Genomic DNA, 18,932 nt, shown 5'->3' on the forward strand with positions numbered 1-18,932 from the left:
ATTTTATAATGAATAGAGGAAAATAGAAGAGTGTTTTTCAGCTTTCAGTTAAACAGTAAGTCAGAGCTTAAGCTTTGCAGTCGGTTTGAGTTCTATTTCCATCGACTATATTATTTAACCTCTCTGCTTCAGTTTCCTTCTCTATGAAATGGCATGACAGTAATACACTCTGTGGGGTGTTTTAATAAGTAAATGAGTTATTACATGTAAAGTATTGTGACTGGCCCGTAATATGCATTCAGTAAATGCTAGGGGTTACATTACTATATTTTGTTTAATTTAAGATGCCATCAGTTTTAAGACTTGACATTATTTTATGCTCCACTAAGAAAGAAGGAATGCTGCCAATTAATTGTAAGATATAAGATGGTATTAACTGTAATACCTGTCTGGATTTCAGAGATGTTAACATGTAAAGAAAAAAAATGCATCTCAGAATTGATGTAAGGAATATAGCTTTCCACACTCCACTCCCACAATGACTAGCTAGTTACTCCAAAATCATTTATTGAATGATTCATCCTTTCTTCACTGGTTTGAAGGGTCTTTTTTTTAAATCACAATTTCCCTTATATGGTGCATTTCTTTTATCCGTGACTGCCTAGAGCTCCAGCCATGGAATCAACAAGATTAGTATATTGCATGAGGACTAGTGAGAAGGGAGATTGAACTTAAGCAGGGTAGAGGGTTGTGATACCAGAAATGAATAACACTTGGAAGAGCATGTTTGGAGAAGAGTTATTTTTGGATAGGTTGGGTTGGCGATTGGAGGGACATTGTGGTAGAAATTCTTAGCAGGTTCCCAAATTTTCTCCTCATTCCCCATTTTCTCACCCATTTCTTCCTCTCTGCTTCTTTCCAAACCACTAATTCTAAAACTTTAGCTGACATCAGAATCACCCGTAGGACTCCTTAAAAATACAGATTGCTGGCCCTGCCCTCAGAGTTTCTGATTCAGTAGGTCTGGATAAAGCCTGAGAATTTACATTTCTGTCAGGTTCCCTGGTGATGCTGCTGGTCTGGGACCACACTTTGAGAATCACTGCTTGAAACCAAGTCCTCTTTATTTCCATCTAGACTATTCTAACGGCCTCTAGTTTGGCTTCTTTTCTCAGCTTTCCTGTCCTTTAAGGACTCCTGACACAAATTAGGATTATAGTGGTGAGTAGAAATGGAGAGAGGAAAAAACCTGAAAGACATTTCAGAAGATTGATGGTCTTTGGAGTAGATGTGAGAGACAAAGGAACAGGAAGCAATAGAGGCACTTTCTAAACATTGCCACCAGATCTACTCTTTTGAAAACACTTCTTTCATCTTGTTATTTCCCTATTCAAGAATCTGCAGTGTGATAAATCTAAAATGAGATTTATTTGAATAAAATACAACTGACAATTGACACCCAATCAGTGTAGTTTCTCCTGTTTTGTCTAAATCAGCTCTCATTATGACAAATGACTTTGCAAGTAGATCTCTGCATTACCGAATACTTTCACGCCTGTGCCAGTGACCTACTTTAAGCAATATCTAGTTTAACAATTCCAGTTCAGCAAACTAATTTGGATAGCATTTTAGGACTTGTTGTAGAATTTAATCGGAAATACATTTGTATAAGGAACTGTCAATTTCTGAGGGTTAGTTTGTACCCTATTTAGAAATTCTGTTTATTGTATGTATATCATTATTCTTTTATCTCATTATATACTGTATTTTCTGTATTTACCTTTTTCTTATGCTTGCTATTTGATCATTAAAAGAGGGGGGAATTATGTCAAATATTTATATTTGCAATTATAAATGCAGATGAGGCCAGAGTGTGTGTTTGTACAGGTGGGATGAAATAAACAAATGACAGTGAAAGCCTGTTTATCATTGTTTGTTGCTCTTGGATTGGAAAATATAGAGATGGTGCTTTGGGTTTTTGTTTGTTTGTTTTTGATTTGAGTATAATCAGTGTTTAATGTAAGATAACAGCAGATTGGCAGAGTTGGTACAAAGCTAAGTATGGAGCACATCACATATTTTAATTTATTTTATTTTTAAAAGCTGATTTTTCTTGTTATGCTTTATTATTATTTTATTTGCTCCCATGTGTGGGTAAGACTTAAAAGATTCAGGAATTATAGCTAGCTGTAAAAGAATGCCAAATATTTATGTTTTTTAAAAAACAACTTTATTGAGGTATAATTTACATATTATAAAATTCACCCATTACAGGTATACATTTTTAGTAAATCTATGAAGCTGTGTAATCATCATCACAACTCAATTTTAGAACATTTCCATCAGCCCAAAGAGACCCTTTATGGTCATTTGCTGCCAGTCCTTGTTCCCACTCCCATCCCTAGGCAACCATTAATTTACTTCATCTCTATAGATTTGACTTTTGTGAATGTTGCATTTAAGTATAATCATAAAATATGTAGCGTTCATGGTGGCTTCTTTCACCAAGCATGTCTTTGAGGTTCACCCATGTTGTACAATATCAGTAATTTGTTCCTTTTTATTGCTGAGTAGTTTTCCATTGAATGGATGTACCACAGTTTGTTCATTCACCAGTTGATGGACGTTCGGGTTGTTTCCACTTTTTGGCTATTACAAATAATGCTGCTATGAACATTCACATACAGAAATGTTTGTTTTGACAGCACAGAAATCATTAATAACCAAAGGAGAAAATTAGTTTCATTGCAAAATATTTTAACCCCAAAATGCAAATTTTATCTAAGACCATATCAAATTGCATTTTTACGTTATATTAATTCCATATTACCCCTTAAATCCCTTTCTGGGCTTGCAATTCAACAATAATCCTGTTGCTCTGTTAAGGCCATAAAACTTCATACTGTAGAGCTTCATACTTAAAAATTTTTTCATAGTCATTATCACTTGAGCCTCACAGTAGCCTCACGACAGGTAGGTAAGACAAGTATTATTACTTGTCTCTCATTTGTTGCTACCAGAGGGAGTCTACACCCATATTCTGGGGTAGTTGCTATAGAAATCTCATCAAGACCGTGCTTTCAGTTTGTAGTGCCCGCACAAGATAGGGCAGCACGAAGGGACTATTCTCTTATGTGATCCACGTTTGTAGTCTCTGTAGTTTATTCATTCCACAGATGTTCTTTGAGCATCTAATACTCAGAGACATTGTGCTAGATGTTGAGGGTTGAGACGTCAAAGATTTATTAGTTCCTACTCTCACGGAAGTAATTCTCCATAAGGACTGTGTACAAGAAACTAAACTATAATATTGAGCCATGGGAGCCCAGGGGAAGAGTGTCTTATGGGGAGGGTCTCCAGGGGATAGGGAGGAGGTTGTCAGAGTGTATTGATAATAGTAATAGCTAATACCTAGCTAATAATGATTCTAGCTAATAATAATAGCTAATAATAATAATAATAGCTAATAACTAATAATAATAGTTAGCTAGATAATAATACCAGCTAATATTTAGTGTTTATTGTCTCCTAGGCATGTTCCAAACACTTTGAGTATATTCACTTATTTAATATTCAAACAACCCACAGAGGCAGGTAATATTTTTTATCCTTTTTTTGAGGAAGCTACAAAACTAAGGTTGGTAACTTGACCAAGGTCACATGCCCAGTAAGTGGCAGATCTGAAATTTGAGCCAGGCAGTGTGGCTCTAGAATCTGTGTCTCCTGAGAATCTGCTTTCTCACAGGAGATGACACCCAGGCTGTGTCTCAAATGACAGTTTGTACTTAGTTTGGCACAATGATGATTCGATTTTGTCTGCATGGTTTTCTAGACAGAGAAACATCACCAGTAAAGGAAAAGAAAGCACAGGGTTGAGCACGAGTGAGGCAGACTCCTTGGAGAAAGGTAAGTGGCAAGAAATGAGACTAGAAAGACAGGGCTGGATAATGAAGGGCCAGGATGCCAGCTAAGGAATTTGGGTTCTGTGATCTAATTTTTAAGGTTATACTAAAGATGCCACTTTTTCCTTGTATTAATTTTTTGTTTTGTTTTGCTTTTGTTCTTTTTTATTGTGGAGTATATCACACTACCAGAAAAGTGCATAAAATACAAATGTAAAACTTAATTATTTTAAAATAACCACCTCTGAGGTCAGTTAATAGGACACTGCAGGACCCAGCAGCCCCTTCTTAGTAACCTTTGCTAGTAATAGGCATCCCCACTCCCACCTACAGGTGATCACTCTTCTGAGTTCTGTCTTTCCTTTCTACTTCTACCACCCATGTACCTCTGAACATAATAGTTTTGGCTGATTTTGAACAGAGTCACATGCTATATATTCTTTTGCATGTGGTCATTATGTTTGTGAGATCCATCCTTGCTGTTGTGTGTGACTGTTGTTCCTCCATTTTCATTGCTCTGTGGTATTCCATTTTATGAATATGCCAGAATATATTTACCCATTCTACTATTGAGAATATTTGGGTTGTTCCCAGTTGGGAGCTATTACGAATAGTGCTGCTCTGAATATTTTTGTATGTATTTCTTGGTGGCTGCGTGCATGAATTCTTTGGGGTATGTGCCTGGGAGTGGAATTGCTGGATCATGAAGTATGTCTGTCTTTAACTTTAGAAGAATAGTGCCAAACTGTTTTCCAAAGTAGGTATAACAGTTTACATTTGCACAAGTAGTGCACGAGAGTTCCTGTTATTCCATATCCTTGGCAGCACTTGTTATTATCAGGTTTAAACATTTGCAGCCGTTCTCCTATATAATGATTTATCACTATGATTCTTTTTTTACTTTCCATTTTGGTTTTCTTTTGTATTTTCCTCACTGTAGACACCTTTTCATATGTTTGTTAGCCATTTAGATAATGTAGTTTGGTGATTCGCCTCCTCTAGCCTCTTGCCTGTTTTCTTATTGTTATCTTTTAGTTTTTGGAAGGTGGGATCTGATATCAGACTTCCTTGTTCTGTTTTATTTTATTTTAGTCTTTTTTTAAACTTGTTAGAACTCTTTATTGTTTTGAATATGAGCCCTTTACTGGTTTTATATGACCTGCTTTTTCATTTTCCTGAGGACATCTTTTGATGAACAAAAGCTGAATTTTTGTGTCATTATATTTACTTTTTTTTAATAATAGGTACTTTTTGTTTCCTGTTTAAGAGATCCTTCCCTACCCCTAGGTAATAGAAACTTTATCCCACATTATTTTCCAAAAGCTGTATTATTTATCTTTCACATTTGGTATATAGTTCACCTGGAATTGATTTTTATGTATGGTAATTCTGAATTAACTTGTTAGTGCTCCTCTGCCTTCAAGATATTTTTTGTATTTTGTCCAGATTTTCTGGGCTGTCCTTAGCAAGATAGTTGCTCTGAACTACCTAGTTTACCATTTCCAGAAGCAGAAATCTCTTTTTTAAAGTTTTAGTTTCACTTTGACTTCAGAATGATTTATTCTCTTCTGTAAAGGGGCCTTAATAAATGTTTACTAAAAATAAAAAATTAAAAAGACTGAAAAACTATATAGATTCATGATTGCATTTATTTTTTTTTTTATTTAAAAGACTGAAAAGGAAGCTTCTGTTTCATCTGTGCTTCTCTTAGCTACAAAATACTGTTAGACAATTTAAAGCTTACTACATAAAATGAACAACTATACTTATTGCAGGATAATTTTAGAACATTATTTTTTAATTTAAAATTTTACCATGATTTATACACTATTGAACACTGACTGTGATGATAAAAACAGTTTAGCCATGATAATGGCCACCCCCTACCCCCCATCCGTATATTTAAACCTCTTTTTTTGGCCAGAGATGGACTGTATGCAAACCGAGTTCAGAACGCGTTTAATTTGTGCCACAAAATAAGAAGAAAATGTTTTCAGTTTATGGCAACGAGATCCATGACATATGACGCTCCAGGAGCTGTTTTTACAGAGCGCAGGATGCACAGGAACGGAAGAGCAAACGCTCATGATTATTGGCAAGGAAAAACTGGCTACGTGGCTGATGTTAAATGTGCTTTTTAAGACAGCCAGATCAAGAAATGTATGAAGAATTTGAGACTGTAGCAGTGAGACGATTTTGTAGTTAGTAAATAGAGCCTGGGGAAGCCACAGCACGGCCGTTTCTTGTGAGCCGTTTACAGCTCGGAGGAGGAGAGCACAGTGTAGGCGCCAGAGAGGAAACCCTGACATGGCCTCCAGGGAATGTTGCCGGGGGCGGTGGGGCCGCTTCCGCAGGCACAGATACTCCGCGGAGCGAGGGGAGGCTTCTGGTCCCCACCTTGCCCTTCCGTTTCTGCCTCTAGGTTCACCATGGAGGTGGGCCTGGTTGGAGCAAGATTTTAGGGGTAAGCATTGCGTGCTTGGAAGTTATGTCTCTCCAGCCACACACTTCCAGCCCATGCTTATATCATTTTTTTTTTCTCTGTTGAAATGTATGATTAACCCAGGTGTGGTCCATGGATCCCTCCCCGCCACCCATCCAGACCCTTCAGGGGGCCCATGAAATCACAGCTATTTTATTAACACTGAGATGATAATATGCCTTTTAAACTCATTCTCTCATGAGTGTACAGTGGACTTTTCCAGAGGTGACATAACATGCGATACAGCAAAAGGTTGAATACTAGGATGCAGCTGTTGTCTGATATTTGCAAAGTATCAAAGATATTTGCACAAATGTAAAACAATGACACTTCTCTCAAAGTTTTTATCCTTTAAAATATTATTTTAATTAAAAATGTTAACATGTAATCATTTATTATTTGTATGTTTAAATATTTATGAATATTTTAAATTTTTTATAGTTTTAATTTTTGATGTGGTAAATATTGATAATTACAACCCACATAAACAAAGGCTTTGTGTGTGGGGGGTCGTTAGTCATTTTTAAGAGTGTAATAAGATCCTGAGACCAAAAAGTTTGAGAATCATTGCTTTAAATCCTGTCAACTCCAGCTGAAATCTTAGTTTCTCTCTGAAGGCTGCACAGATTGTCTAGCCCACTGTTTCTTCTGCATCCTCAAAACTTCTGTGCCACATGGCTAAGTGCTTAGTTTTTGTGGAATTGTTAGGTGTGCTAGTTTCTTCTTATCTACAGTGTAAGACCTCTGAGGACAGGATCATATCTTAAATGAGAGTTTTTTTGAGATTTCCATGATGTATGTTGCCGAGCACAGCATAATTAGTTGTCCGTGGTTATTCATATTGTTATTATCTTCAATATGAATATTAAAATTTCCCTTACTCACTGGTTTATTGGAGAACCAGTATGCATTTGTAATTTTGTGAACAACTTTAATAGAAATAGCTATTTGATTAAAAAACTGCATAAAGTTAATATAAAATATCAATAAAGAATAAAGGCTTTCTGATCATAATCATCAATAAATTGTGTACAAAAGTGGTGCTTGTTAACCTCTTTAATTCTTAACATGACCAGCAATTGCAGTAAAACCTGGCCATAAGCCCTTGCTCAGAAAATGCCGAGCATAGTGCTGGGCTTTTCATAAGCATTGAGTAAAGCTGGTTGAGTTGAATCTGCTGTTCGGATCACTGCCTCCGCTGTTCTGAGGCTGGCAGTCATTATTCCCTACCATCCGGCCCCTACCTCCAAGTGACTTGCAGTTTTTGTAGGTCTTCAGAGGTAGCCTTACTTTCTGAAGTCCTTTCTGTTAAAGGTTTAACACATTGTCCTAGACTAAGCCAGAGAGCATTAGTTGTCCTTGACCAAACTGGATTAGTAGTTGAAGGTACGGCACATGCTTTTTTCTTTATCCCTGCTTCAGACTGAGTTTGTTTTTATTAGGCAACCCTCCCTGACTTAACAGGATATAATAAATTTAACATCTTTATGCTTTAGACCCATAGTTTCTTCATAGCTTCTCCTTGAGAGTCTGGGTCCATGCAAGTAGCACACTTCCCTAAGAGCCTAGCATTACTTTACCAAGGTGTTCCTGGAACAGAGCATGATACCTGGCAGGTGGCTCATTCACTGAGTGAATGATTGGAGTCTATACTGTGGCCCTGGATATACTGTTATGACTGAGAAGCAGGATCCTTACTTGAGTACACTAAGAATATTGTATTGAGTTGACACTTTTTTTCCCCCCAAAATGTGTGTTTTATTTATTGGAATATCCTTTGCACTAGCACTGTTTTAAATGATGGTGATACAGTGATAAGAAAACTTAGGCCCTGCCTGCAGGAAACTTAGAACCTACTAGTCTACGTAACATAAACAAGCCTAGTATAAATATATACCAAGAACAGTTGTCAACCCAGAGAATGGACCCATCCAGAGCACAGGTAGCAAAAGAGAGGAATCAAGACAAACTTCATAGGAAAGGTTTCCCTTTTCTTGCATCCTGAAGGTTGAGAAAAAACTTGCCTTGTGAGTGAGAGAGAGTCCAAGTGGGAATAGCATGTACAAAGTTCCAGGCACATGAAACCATGTGGTACTTCAGGGAAACTGAAAGCTGTATGGTTTTGTGAGATGAAGCTGAGAGGTGAACTTGTAAAACACGCAGCGGGAATTGGATTTCATCTTGATAATGGGTGAGACACATTGCAAAGGCACTGTGGTCTTGCACTTCATAAAGGTAATTCTAATGGCGATGTGAGTGGGGTGGGTGTTGAGGATAAGAAAATCAGTTTATTGACAATTGGGATAAATCTGGCGAGAAACTGGCAGAACTAAGGCAGTGACAGTAGGAATAGGGAAGAAAGTTGAAATACTTGGGGAGAAATATTTGGGAGTTACCAATATAGGTAGTAGTTAAATCTATGGGAGAGGATAGGGACATGTGTTTATAATAAAAAATGAAAGAGAAGGGTGAACTTCCGAGGACAATACCAGTCCAGTAATGAAAGGACAAGTAGAGAAAGACTGTCTAGCAAAAGACACTGGAAACAAATGGTCTAAGAGATAGCAGAAGTAATGCATTTGGCCCCTTCTATGGGATGAAGGGACTAAATATATTCATGTCAGTTTGAGCATCAGAACTGGGCTTAATCCTTGAAGCCAGGAGTTAAGTTTAGTTCCTTTACCACTACCCTTGTACCCTAATCCTCCATGTACAGAAACAGCAGCTCCTCACCCAGCAGCACTCTCCCTGTGGTGGGACCCTGAAAATCAACAGTATTGACAAGAGCCTGGGACTGGTTGCATACCCAGGGATACAGGGAGGACCTAGTCACAGCCAGGGGACCAGGAACTGAAACAGTGCCCCTGCCCAGTGACTGGATTGCAGTATCCTTAACATCAAGATAGGAGAGGAGCTCCCAGATGCCAAGGCTTCCAGGTCATTCTGATTTTTAAATGCCAGAGAGATTAAAGCAAAACAGTTGAATGATAGCCATTGTATTTGACAACTGGAAGTGATAGGGAAAGAAGCCAAATTTTGAAGATTAATAAGTAAATGAGAGATAAGGATATTGAAACCACAAATAAGAACTTTTAAAGAGCTTGACTAGCAGAAGAAAGAGGGGAGGGAGGGCATAAAAGCTGGAGGAGATTTTACGACTAAAGAGATATTTTTAGGAATGGACAGACTTGAAATATTTAACAGAATTTCCAAAGTGTTGAACTGAGGTAGAGGTGACCCAAAACTCCAAAGGCAGCATTTCCAAATCTTGGAACAGTAGTAACTCTTGTGTGTTGGTGACTAAATAAACTGTCTGCAGCAGAACTGCCTCCACCTGTGCTCCTTGGGGTTTTGACTTGATTATTGATAGTACTTAATAGGTTCCTTTTTGCCCGCTTGGGCTGGGTGCCCCGCTTATAGAGCGGGTGTTTGGAGCCCTTCTGTCTGCCCCAGGTCTCCTGGTCTGTCCTCGCCTCATGGGAAGACCTTCCTGGCCTCTTTACTAGTGTTTCACTCCACCCTCTCATCTGCTGCTTCACTTAAGATGTCTCTTCCGGACATCTTGCTTGAAGTTAAGCTGGTTGCCAACAATGGAGGCAGTCAAAATTTTCAGTGCTATTTGTGACTAAGTTAAAAGTTTACAGTATATTCGTGAGTCTGCATCTCAAGAATTGTGCTGGATATCAAACAGATGACAGTGGTGAGTCCTGGGAAGATCAGGACAGGGAAAGAGAAGATGGTGGTCAAGGGTCTTAACCATATTGCTTGAATTTTTTGAAATGAGAATTAAAATTAAATTTTAAAGAATCATACTAAATAATCAAGTTTGAAAATTAAACCCTATCATATCAGAGGTGTTATTAATAAATATAGTTTATGGAATATGTATTTCTTTTAACTTCCCATATTCCCTATGAAAGATTGAGTTCTAATTACATCCTGTGAGTTTAGTTACGTACTTGGCTGTGGAGGAACTCTTGAAGTCTGCTTGAAGTTTAGCAGGGCCTGGGAGTTGATTTAGGCCAAGATTCACCGAACCTTTCCACCCTCCTGTGTGAATTTCAAGACAATCTGGTTACTCCTCGAGAGAAGAGAGAGGACTGGAGTATTTCGAATCATTTACTGCTGTGGCTACGGGTGATCAGAGGGAAGAATTACAGCGCAGTTCTGAACATTTCAAAAGGATGTTTTAAAGGAATTTGCCATTACTCATACCTTCGAAGGAAAACAGTGCTGGAGATAACTTCAGCTAGATAATTTAAAATGCTGATTTTAGAAGTAAATTTTGTGTTTATCTTGAATAAGAGTGCATCTGATACAGAGGTTCACAGCCTTGCAGAGAAAGTAATGAAGCTGTTCTGTAAAAACTGGTTTCCAGAGTACTTGGAAGACCGCCCAGTTTCCCTTGCCTGCCTGCCCTCTAACTCCTTTTCCCTCACTGAATGCCGGCAAGCATCGGGGACAAACTGCCAAGCATGCACAGGACAGAGCTGGTCACTGTGTCCTAAGCTTGCCTGTTAACAAGATATGTAATAATGGGCTGCTTTATGAAGTTAGTACAGAATTTAGACTACTGATAAGTCTAGAGAAGAATATTTAGCTGGGGCAGAAACTAATCAGAATAGAGAATTGAAAATTAGTCTTTTCTTTTTTTCTTTTTTCTTTTTTATTTTTTTTTTGGGGTGGGGGCGGGTAGGGGTTAGGCTTATTTATTTATTTTTAGAGGAGGTACTGGGGATTGAACCCAGGACCTCCTACATGCCGAACATGTACTCTACCACTTGAGCTATACCCTCCCACCCTAGTCAGTCTTTTCTTGATAGTCTGCGGTTGACAAAAAATTAAAGAATCTGATCTTTCTCTGAGGTGCTGAGTGTCACGCATAACCACATAGTTTACATCCTCCGTGAGCGCCAGTCCCCTCTTGGAAGCTGCAGCTGCTTCAGCTTGCCCCAGCGCACACTGGGGAAACAGCCCCACTGAAATACTGAGCTGCTGGGATCATGTCAAGATTCAGTTCAACTTATGTTCACTGGGCTCTACCTGATACCAAAGTCACAGATAGTTTAAGACGTAGATAGTCCTTGTTGTGAAGGAGTTCCTGTGGCATGAAGTAAACTGACCCATGGATATTACCAGCATTCTCAGAGGAGGAACACTTGGTGCAGCCACGAAGGGTACAGAAAGCTTACAGGAGATAACACTTGAGGCAGATCTGAAAAGAGTAGAAGGGTATTAGGCAAAGGGACCTTAGAGACATTAGTGCACGTGTTGTAAGACAGGAAACCACGCGCAATCTGTGTGAACAGAGTGTGAAGTGGTGGTAGGACTGGAGAGGTCTTGAATTTTACCCAAAGGGTAATGGGTAGTTATTGACTGAGTTTTGGTCATGCTCTTGTCAAAGGTCAGATTTGCTTTTTAGAGGAAGATTGCTGTGATAACAGTGTGTATGATAGGAAGCTAAGAATAATAATTAAAATATCACTAATACTCATCATAGTACCACTCCATCTGAGATTTATTTATTTAGACAGTGTTAAAAAATAAGCTAAGGTAATGACAGATAAGAGGGCAGTTAAGATGCTTTCAAGCTTCACTAAAACACCAGCTCAAACGTTGTGACATAATGTAGGACTAAAGCTGTAATATATATATAATCCATAGCCATGGGGAATGGAATGTGCTTTCTTGGACAGAAACAAGTTGGTTGTGAAATCAGGGGACCAACTTTCAAATAGTGACAGCTCTTGACAGCAGCGTGGATGCTAATGACAGGTAAATTTTTGCTGAGTTTGCCCAGCATTGTCTCAGCTACCTTCACACACACAGGTCCAACCTTGAGCAGAATATCCTTCCAGCATTTTTTTTCTGTCACTGTAAAATGAAGGGACTGGCTTGGGGTCTCTAAATATCTAATAAATGGCTGTCATTTCATGAATATTTATATGTCTGTATATTCACATATATATGAGTATATATTTAATACATAGAAACATTCATCAAGTAACATTTTCACTGCATTTATTAGCAAATTGCTATCATCCAATTCGATTTTTTTAAACATTTTTTATTGATTTATAATCATTTTACAATGTTGTGTCAAATTCCAGTGTAGAGCACAATTTTTCAGTTATACATGAACATATATATATATATTCATTGTCTCATTTTTTTCTCTGTGAGCTACCAGAAGATCTTGTATATATTTCCCTGTGCTATACATTGATTTGGTTTTGAAGAAGCCACTCCAGCAATTAGTTGGAAATGGACTGGGCAGGAGCATGAATAGGACCAGGAACACCAGCTAAGAGGCCCCACAAGTAATAAATGTGATTGCTATGAAAATGCAGGCTTATGCATTTATGGATCTGAGATACAGCTTGTGAAAGCAGGAATGACAGGATGAGAGGACTGGGGTGGGGTGAGAAAATCCAGGACAAATCTGAGGTTTTGACCCAAGCACCTTGGTCGGGGATGATACCCTTGATGAAGACAGCGGAGACAGGAGAATGGGGTGTGGGAGGGTACAGGGCATAAAGAGTGCAGTTTGGGATGTATTAAATCTGCAGTGGTTATGAGACATCCTTACGTGAAATGGAGAGGTTGAAAAGGTGATTTGGTATTTTTCTGGTAGAGCAGATAAGGTTAAATAAATAATAAAGGTTTAATATCAGCTTTTAATGTTTCTTCAAAATGTATTTCAGTTCACAATCTTAATAACCACTCACCTTTATCAAGCATGTGGTTGGTGCCCTGCCCTTCACTAAGGGTTTTACACACATTGCTTTTAAACTTCCAAAGAACCCTACGAGGAAGATGCTGTTGTTCCCAGTGTTGAATGAGGAAGCTGAGACTTGAGAGGTTAGGACACTGGCCTGAGAGTCAGTAGCTGGTAGACGGAGAAGCCTGGATTCATATGAGGCTGCCTGAATTCAGAACTTACATCTCACCACTTACAGTGGCGTCTGGCTGTGAGCATGTGGCTCATTGCGATTTTCTTCTCTTTTTCAGGGTCTTGGTTTTTGCACTGAATGTAGTCTAGACTCATCTTCACGGGCTTGTGTTGCCCCAGGATACTGTCAAAGGTAAGTTTTAAAAACTGATATCAGCATTCATCTTAAAAAGAAGAAGAGTACATTTTGATGTTATTGCTCCTGTCCAGAGTTTTTTTTTTTTTCCCAGAGTTCTTACAGAGGGGTATTTAAAGTGGCCATCACACGGGCCCTTTGCATTTCAACTTCAGTAGGTCCCTTTGAAAAGCAGCTGTATTTAGATTGATACTGACATTTGGTGCCTCATCCTTTAATAAAGCTAGAATCTGTTATTAATGTGGCAGTTTTGCAGTTTTATGTGAGCATATCCTAGCTTCTGTTCCGCTGGTCCCCCCCCCCCCCCCCCCAGTGTGTAGCCCGCAGCACTGCCAGAGCCAGCTTCTCAGCAGTGGATTTGCTCACTGCTCCTTTGCTTAACCAGCTCTCAGGGCTCCCCAGTGCTGCAGGTGCCCTCCTACAGACCCCTTCAAAACTTAATTCCAGTCATCGTTTCTGGTTTCCCTTTTAGTAAACCCCTATCTGTAAACCTTACTAGGCCATTTTGTACTCCCCACATGTATAATTATTTTTCACCACTTTGTGCCTTAGTGGATGCTTTTCTCTTTTCTTAGATTTTGGAAGAGGAGAGAAGACTGCGCTATTTACTCTTACTTCTTGTGTCTTTCCTGTTGTCCCCTTCTCCCACACTCCCTTGACAGAATTTTTTTCATCTGTATTCTAGGAGTACCTTTTGTTACTACAGCAATAAAGCATTCATTATTTTACATTAGAGTTATTTATTTGTATCTGTCTCCTTTACTAGTCTCTACCCTTTGAGACTTCCTGGAAAGGAGCCAATTGTTTTTTTTTTTTTTAGTGCCTCTTGGCTGCCTCTGGACACCTTGCTGAGTGCTATACATGTATTGTTTAACTTAATCCTTGTGACACCACTTCCTGGCCAGTTTTATGGATGAAAATAATGAAGATTAGAAAGTTAAGTAACTTGTCCAAGATTACACAGCTAAGAAATGACAAAGAATAATGGTTCTGCTTCTTCAAAGCCAAAGTTCGTTCTGCTGCACCACACTAGCCTAGCACCATCCGGCCTGTGGTAGGGACCTAGTAAATATTTGTTCAATCAACTATTGCAGTTTAAACAAAAGGGACTTTAGCTGATTAATTCAGTCATTTTTACATAGGAATTTAAATACTTACTAAATGCCAGGTATACAGTTTTACGTAGTCTGTGAATACAGAGATTAATGAGATGAAGTATCTGGTATCAAAGGATTGATAATCCAGTAGGGGAGGGATCTGTGTAACTAAATAAATCCAGTTAAGTGTTACAGGTCCTATAGCAGAATTCAGAGAAGATCGACTGGGGACACTGAGGAAGGAATCACCAGTTCTTCCAAGAGATGGGTCAGGAATTACTTTATAAAAGCTGAGTTTTGAATGAGGAATAGAGTGTTGCCGGATGGTACTAGGGAAGGGAAAGGCAGAATGAGTAATATGAACAGAAACATGGAAACCTGAAGCCATCTGGCATATTTGGGAGGCCGTCAGTAGTTCAGTGATGCTGGAACAAAGTGAACAAAGAGGTGTTGGCTGATGATGCTGGAGAGATGGGTAAGGCCTGGATCCTGGAGGCCTTTTAAATATTAACATACTTAACAACTTTTAGAGAAGACCGAGCCCGGATGCTGTGTAAATCATGCTCATGTTTGGTCATTAACATCTGTTGAGGCCTGTCCTGTACGTGCCGGTCAAGACTCTCGGTCAGTTACCGCCACGGCAGGAGGGTGGTGGCTCTGAGGTGAAACCATGTGCTGAAGCAGAAGGCAGATGCCTATGCTGTGACATCATCCTGGACAGCTTTACTCCACTCATCACCCTCCAGTTCATTTCACCTCGGTGACTCGGCTCTGACTCTTCTGTCACTCTGTTAGTGCTGATGCACGGGCCCTTTGCCACCTCCCAAGTGGAACCCCAGCGTAGCCATATATTTTTGCATTGCCTACTTTATTCACCTTCCTTTTTGTCAAAAGGACAGTGAAACTGACTTAGACCCTTAGATAGAACTACAAGCTGTGCCTTCAAACAAGATTGTCATCATGGCGTTTTCAAGAAACACATTGGAAAATAGTAAGGATGGTTTGAAAACAACAAAAAAATGAAAGCAAATTAAGTAAAGGACATTGCTATGCCATATACTATAGTGAGTAACCTCTTAATTTCCATCTCCCCATTGAATTGCCTACGTAAGCCCAGGCAGTTTACACATAGACCCTCACTGGTTTTATAGCACGTGTGCTGTTTGAAATTCAGCTGCTTGGCCGCTTCCATGCAGCAAATAACTGTTGCTCTCACTGATCTCTAAACGATCTATATGAAGAAAGTCTGTTTTCCCTAAAGTCCAATCATTGCCTCAGCCCTGCACGCTTAGGAAAAGCTGTGCCTGCATAATTCAAGGTCAGGCCGCAGCCTCTGTACTTTGAAGCCACCCAAGCCTGCTAATTCCCCATTCCCTTTGCTGAGGCCAGCACGGCTGGCATTTGCTTGCTAGGCCAGAGTGGCCGATGTACGCTGAGGCCGCTTGCACAGCTGACATTTAGATGAGCTTTCAGTACCACCACCACCGCCACCACAGCTGACTGTGGCTTGTTGCTTTGCCGAGGCCGGCAAAGCCCCCAAGCCTTTGCTAAGGCTTCTGTGCCTGGTGCATGCAGCCTTGTCTCTATAGAAACAGCCACATACCTGAAGACAGAGTTACCATAACTACAGTCGCCACTAAGGTCAAAATACAGTGTGGCCTCTGCTTTCTAAACGTCTAATTTGGCCTCAATAGTTAAAAGCTAGTGTATAACTGTAAAAACTCACGTGACCTAAAGTAAACCTCTGCAGGGTCAAAACGGTTTGCCCTCTCACTAACAACTAAGGCCCCAAATCCTGACCTGAACAGAAGCCTCAGAAATTCCACGTGAATTTATCTCCCCAAATTATGCTTCATGTCCACTTATCAAGACTCTAGTCTCAAATGCACCAGATTTAGGGTCTTTGAGAGACCTAATAAATAGCACTTTCCCCCTTGGCTTAATTCTATACCAATTGAGAAAATTGGGAGAATGTGGCGTACATCTACGGGCAAGAGAACAGTCTTAACACTGAACCTCAGAATTCAGCAGACTTACCTTGTCACAAGTAATTGTGAGGGACCTGTATTTATGGGTATAAGAATAAAGGACAGTGCATGCTCCTGGGGGACAGCTGGCTTCCAAAGGGAAGAGAGAGAAGGGGCTGAGCTCCATACCTTGTTTCTCCTTCTGAACTCACCATTCAGATAAGATCCTGTGCCTCCCCTGGGGTGAAGCATGTGGGTGGAGAGGAGCCAGAGGTGAAACCCCAGGAGAGGGGAAGAAGCATTCCTCTTTCCCAGCACATTGAAACGGAAATGGCACAGGGATAATGGGGTAGCTTTCTTGGTTAGCTGTGCCTATAATGTATCTCTATGAAATACCACCTCTGTTTCAGCAAAGTGGAATGGGAACTTAAAGACGTTTGTGAAGCATTTGTATACCAGACCTTTCTAGTTATGTTATTGAGGTTTTTCCAGTGCTACCAATTTAGTTTTCATAGAAAGAACAGTTCTGCTTTTGTACAACTGTCGTAAGCCTGTGAGGGGCAAAACCAACTAGAGAAGTCCGGTTTCACTTGCTGTGAGCATCAATTGTATGTTTTACAGAGGGAATGGGCAGCGTCAGGTCAGGTGGAGTGAATGAATGGGGGTTGGTTAAGGAGCTTTCGCTGTACCAATTTCACATTTCACATTGCATAAATACATAATGGTTCCCCCAAAACCTCATAGTGGGCACGGTAGATATTTTGATACACTTTCCCACTCAACAGGTGAGGAAACAGATTCCCGGAAGGACCTTTTTGGCCTCAGGTCTTGCGGATGTTTATTGAGAAACCTGCACACAGAGCCAGATCTCAAGGTCCCCAGTCTGCTGCGGTCATAAATATTTCTCCGCACACAAAAAAGATACAATGTCAAGCATCTTTTTAGTTTTCATACATAGCTGTGAGCCCTTTGAAGTACTTGAGAGGTTTTAAAATATTCATACCTGATATAATGGAGATTCATTTTGTGTCAGTTTGAATAATTATTCTTTAATAATTATGTATTTAATGAATTAGTTTGAATTTTGCACAAACTTTTAGTAGTTTCTTTTTGGTACATTTTATTTAATTCATAAAATTTTAACACACTTTTATTTGACTCATTTTATTCTTAGAGGAAAAATTACTACTTTTTATTGTCTTGCCCTATGAATAGCCTGTTCTCATATAAAAATAAATTAACTGACATTTAGTTTATTAAGCAAATTTTCTTACAATAAAAAGATGGGATCAACCAATAGAGGACACCTTAATTTCAATTATAAAATATCATTAATGTTGAACATAAATTATAAACCCAAGAAACTCAGCCACTTTCAATTTCCTAGCCCAGTATCCAGACAGTATGACCTGCTACAGCATAACAACTTGTCCACTGCTTTACTTAGTGGGCCTTCTTTCTGACAGGTCAGAGTTTATACTGTATGAATTGCTGAAGATTTTCACTGTTATCTCTGCGAAAATCAAATAAAAAGAGGAAAAAAATCTAGAACTGTTTAATACTCCAGTGTCTCAAACCTTTCCTAACTACCCTCAAGGTGACGAAGATTCCCTTCCTACCCTTCTCCCTCCTTTCTTACCTAGGATGCTTGTGGATGTGCGTACACAAACCTACACACATATGCATACACACACACACCACACACACACATTTCTTAAGGTCATTGCTTCACAGTATTTATGGTCTTGGTGACAGAAATTCAGTCTAATTTTTGAAAAAAAAAAAACAAGTTTTCACACTGAATTCCTTACGTATTTTTTCTCTTCTTATCTCTTTCAGGCAGTATTTGTGTGTTTCTGCAGAGTTTTGCACAGAGTCTGTTCCCATGCAAACCAATGAGGGAGAAGTATCGGAAGAAAGCAGTTCCAAGGTCAGTGAATTACTAAAGGACCAAACAGTTTGAGCAGAAATTGAACAACAGGGGCAGTGAATGAGTAGAGTGAATGTTGTGTTTCAGGTGAATTTAGAAATTTGATTGATTTAAATTAGAACTGAACCTAAGATTGAGAGGATTTTTTCTCCTTAATATCCATTTTTGTTGTAGTATATGACAAATTTAAAACAAATTTTTACTGAATTCAGAGAAATTTATGATTTCTTTGTAGAATACTAGCACTTTATCTTTTAATGTTTTGTTATGCAAGTTGTATGTACTTATTTTGAAAATTAAAACAAATCAGAAGTGTGTAAGGTAAAAAGTAAAAAAGCCTGTCCCTTTTTCCTGCTGCATAGAAGACATCACTGGTAATTTTTTAGACGTTTTAAATTATATTGTAAAATTTTAAATGGTAACTTGTTTGGCTTGGCTCTTCAAGCTAAAGCTTGAATGAATATTATCATTGTTAAACCCTGTATATAAGTAGTTATATACATGCTTATCTGTCTATATCTGGCCC

At 39.0% G+C, this 18,932-nt stretch overlaps 1 protein-coding gene across 1 annotated transcript in view; it reads left to right on the forward strand.

Moving 5' to 3' along the window:
- The window catches only part of TNRC6B (trinucleotide repeat containing adaptor 6B), a 225,161-nt gene that overhangs the window by 39,650 nt on the left and 166,579 nt on the right, over positions 1–18,932 (forward strand). Inside the window, 2 exon segments of the mRNA XM_032492297.1 lie at positions 13,336–13,409; positions 18,316–18,406. Of these exon segments, the coding sequence (XP_032348188.1) occupies positions 13,336–13,409; positions 18,316–18,406 (165 nt within the window).

This window comes from Camelus ferus, chromosome 12, assembly GCF_009834535.1.
Source record: "Camelus ferus isolate YT-003-E chromosome 12, BCGSAC_Cfer_1.0, whole genome shotgun sequence".
NCBI lineage: Eukaryota > Metazoa > Chordata > Mammalia > Artiodactyla > Camelidae > Camelus > Camelus ferus.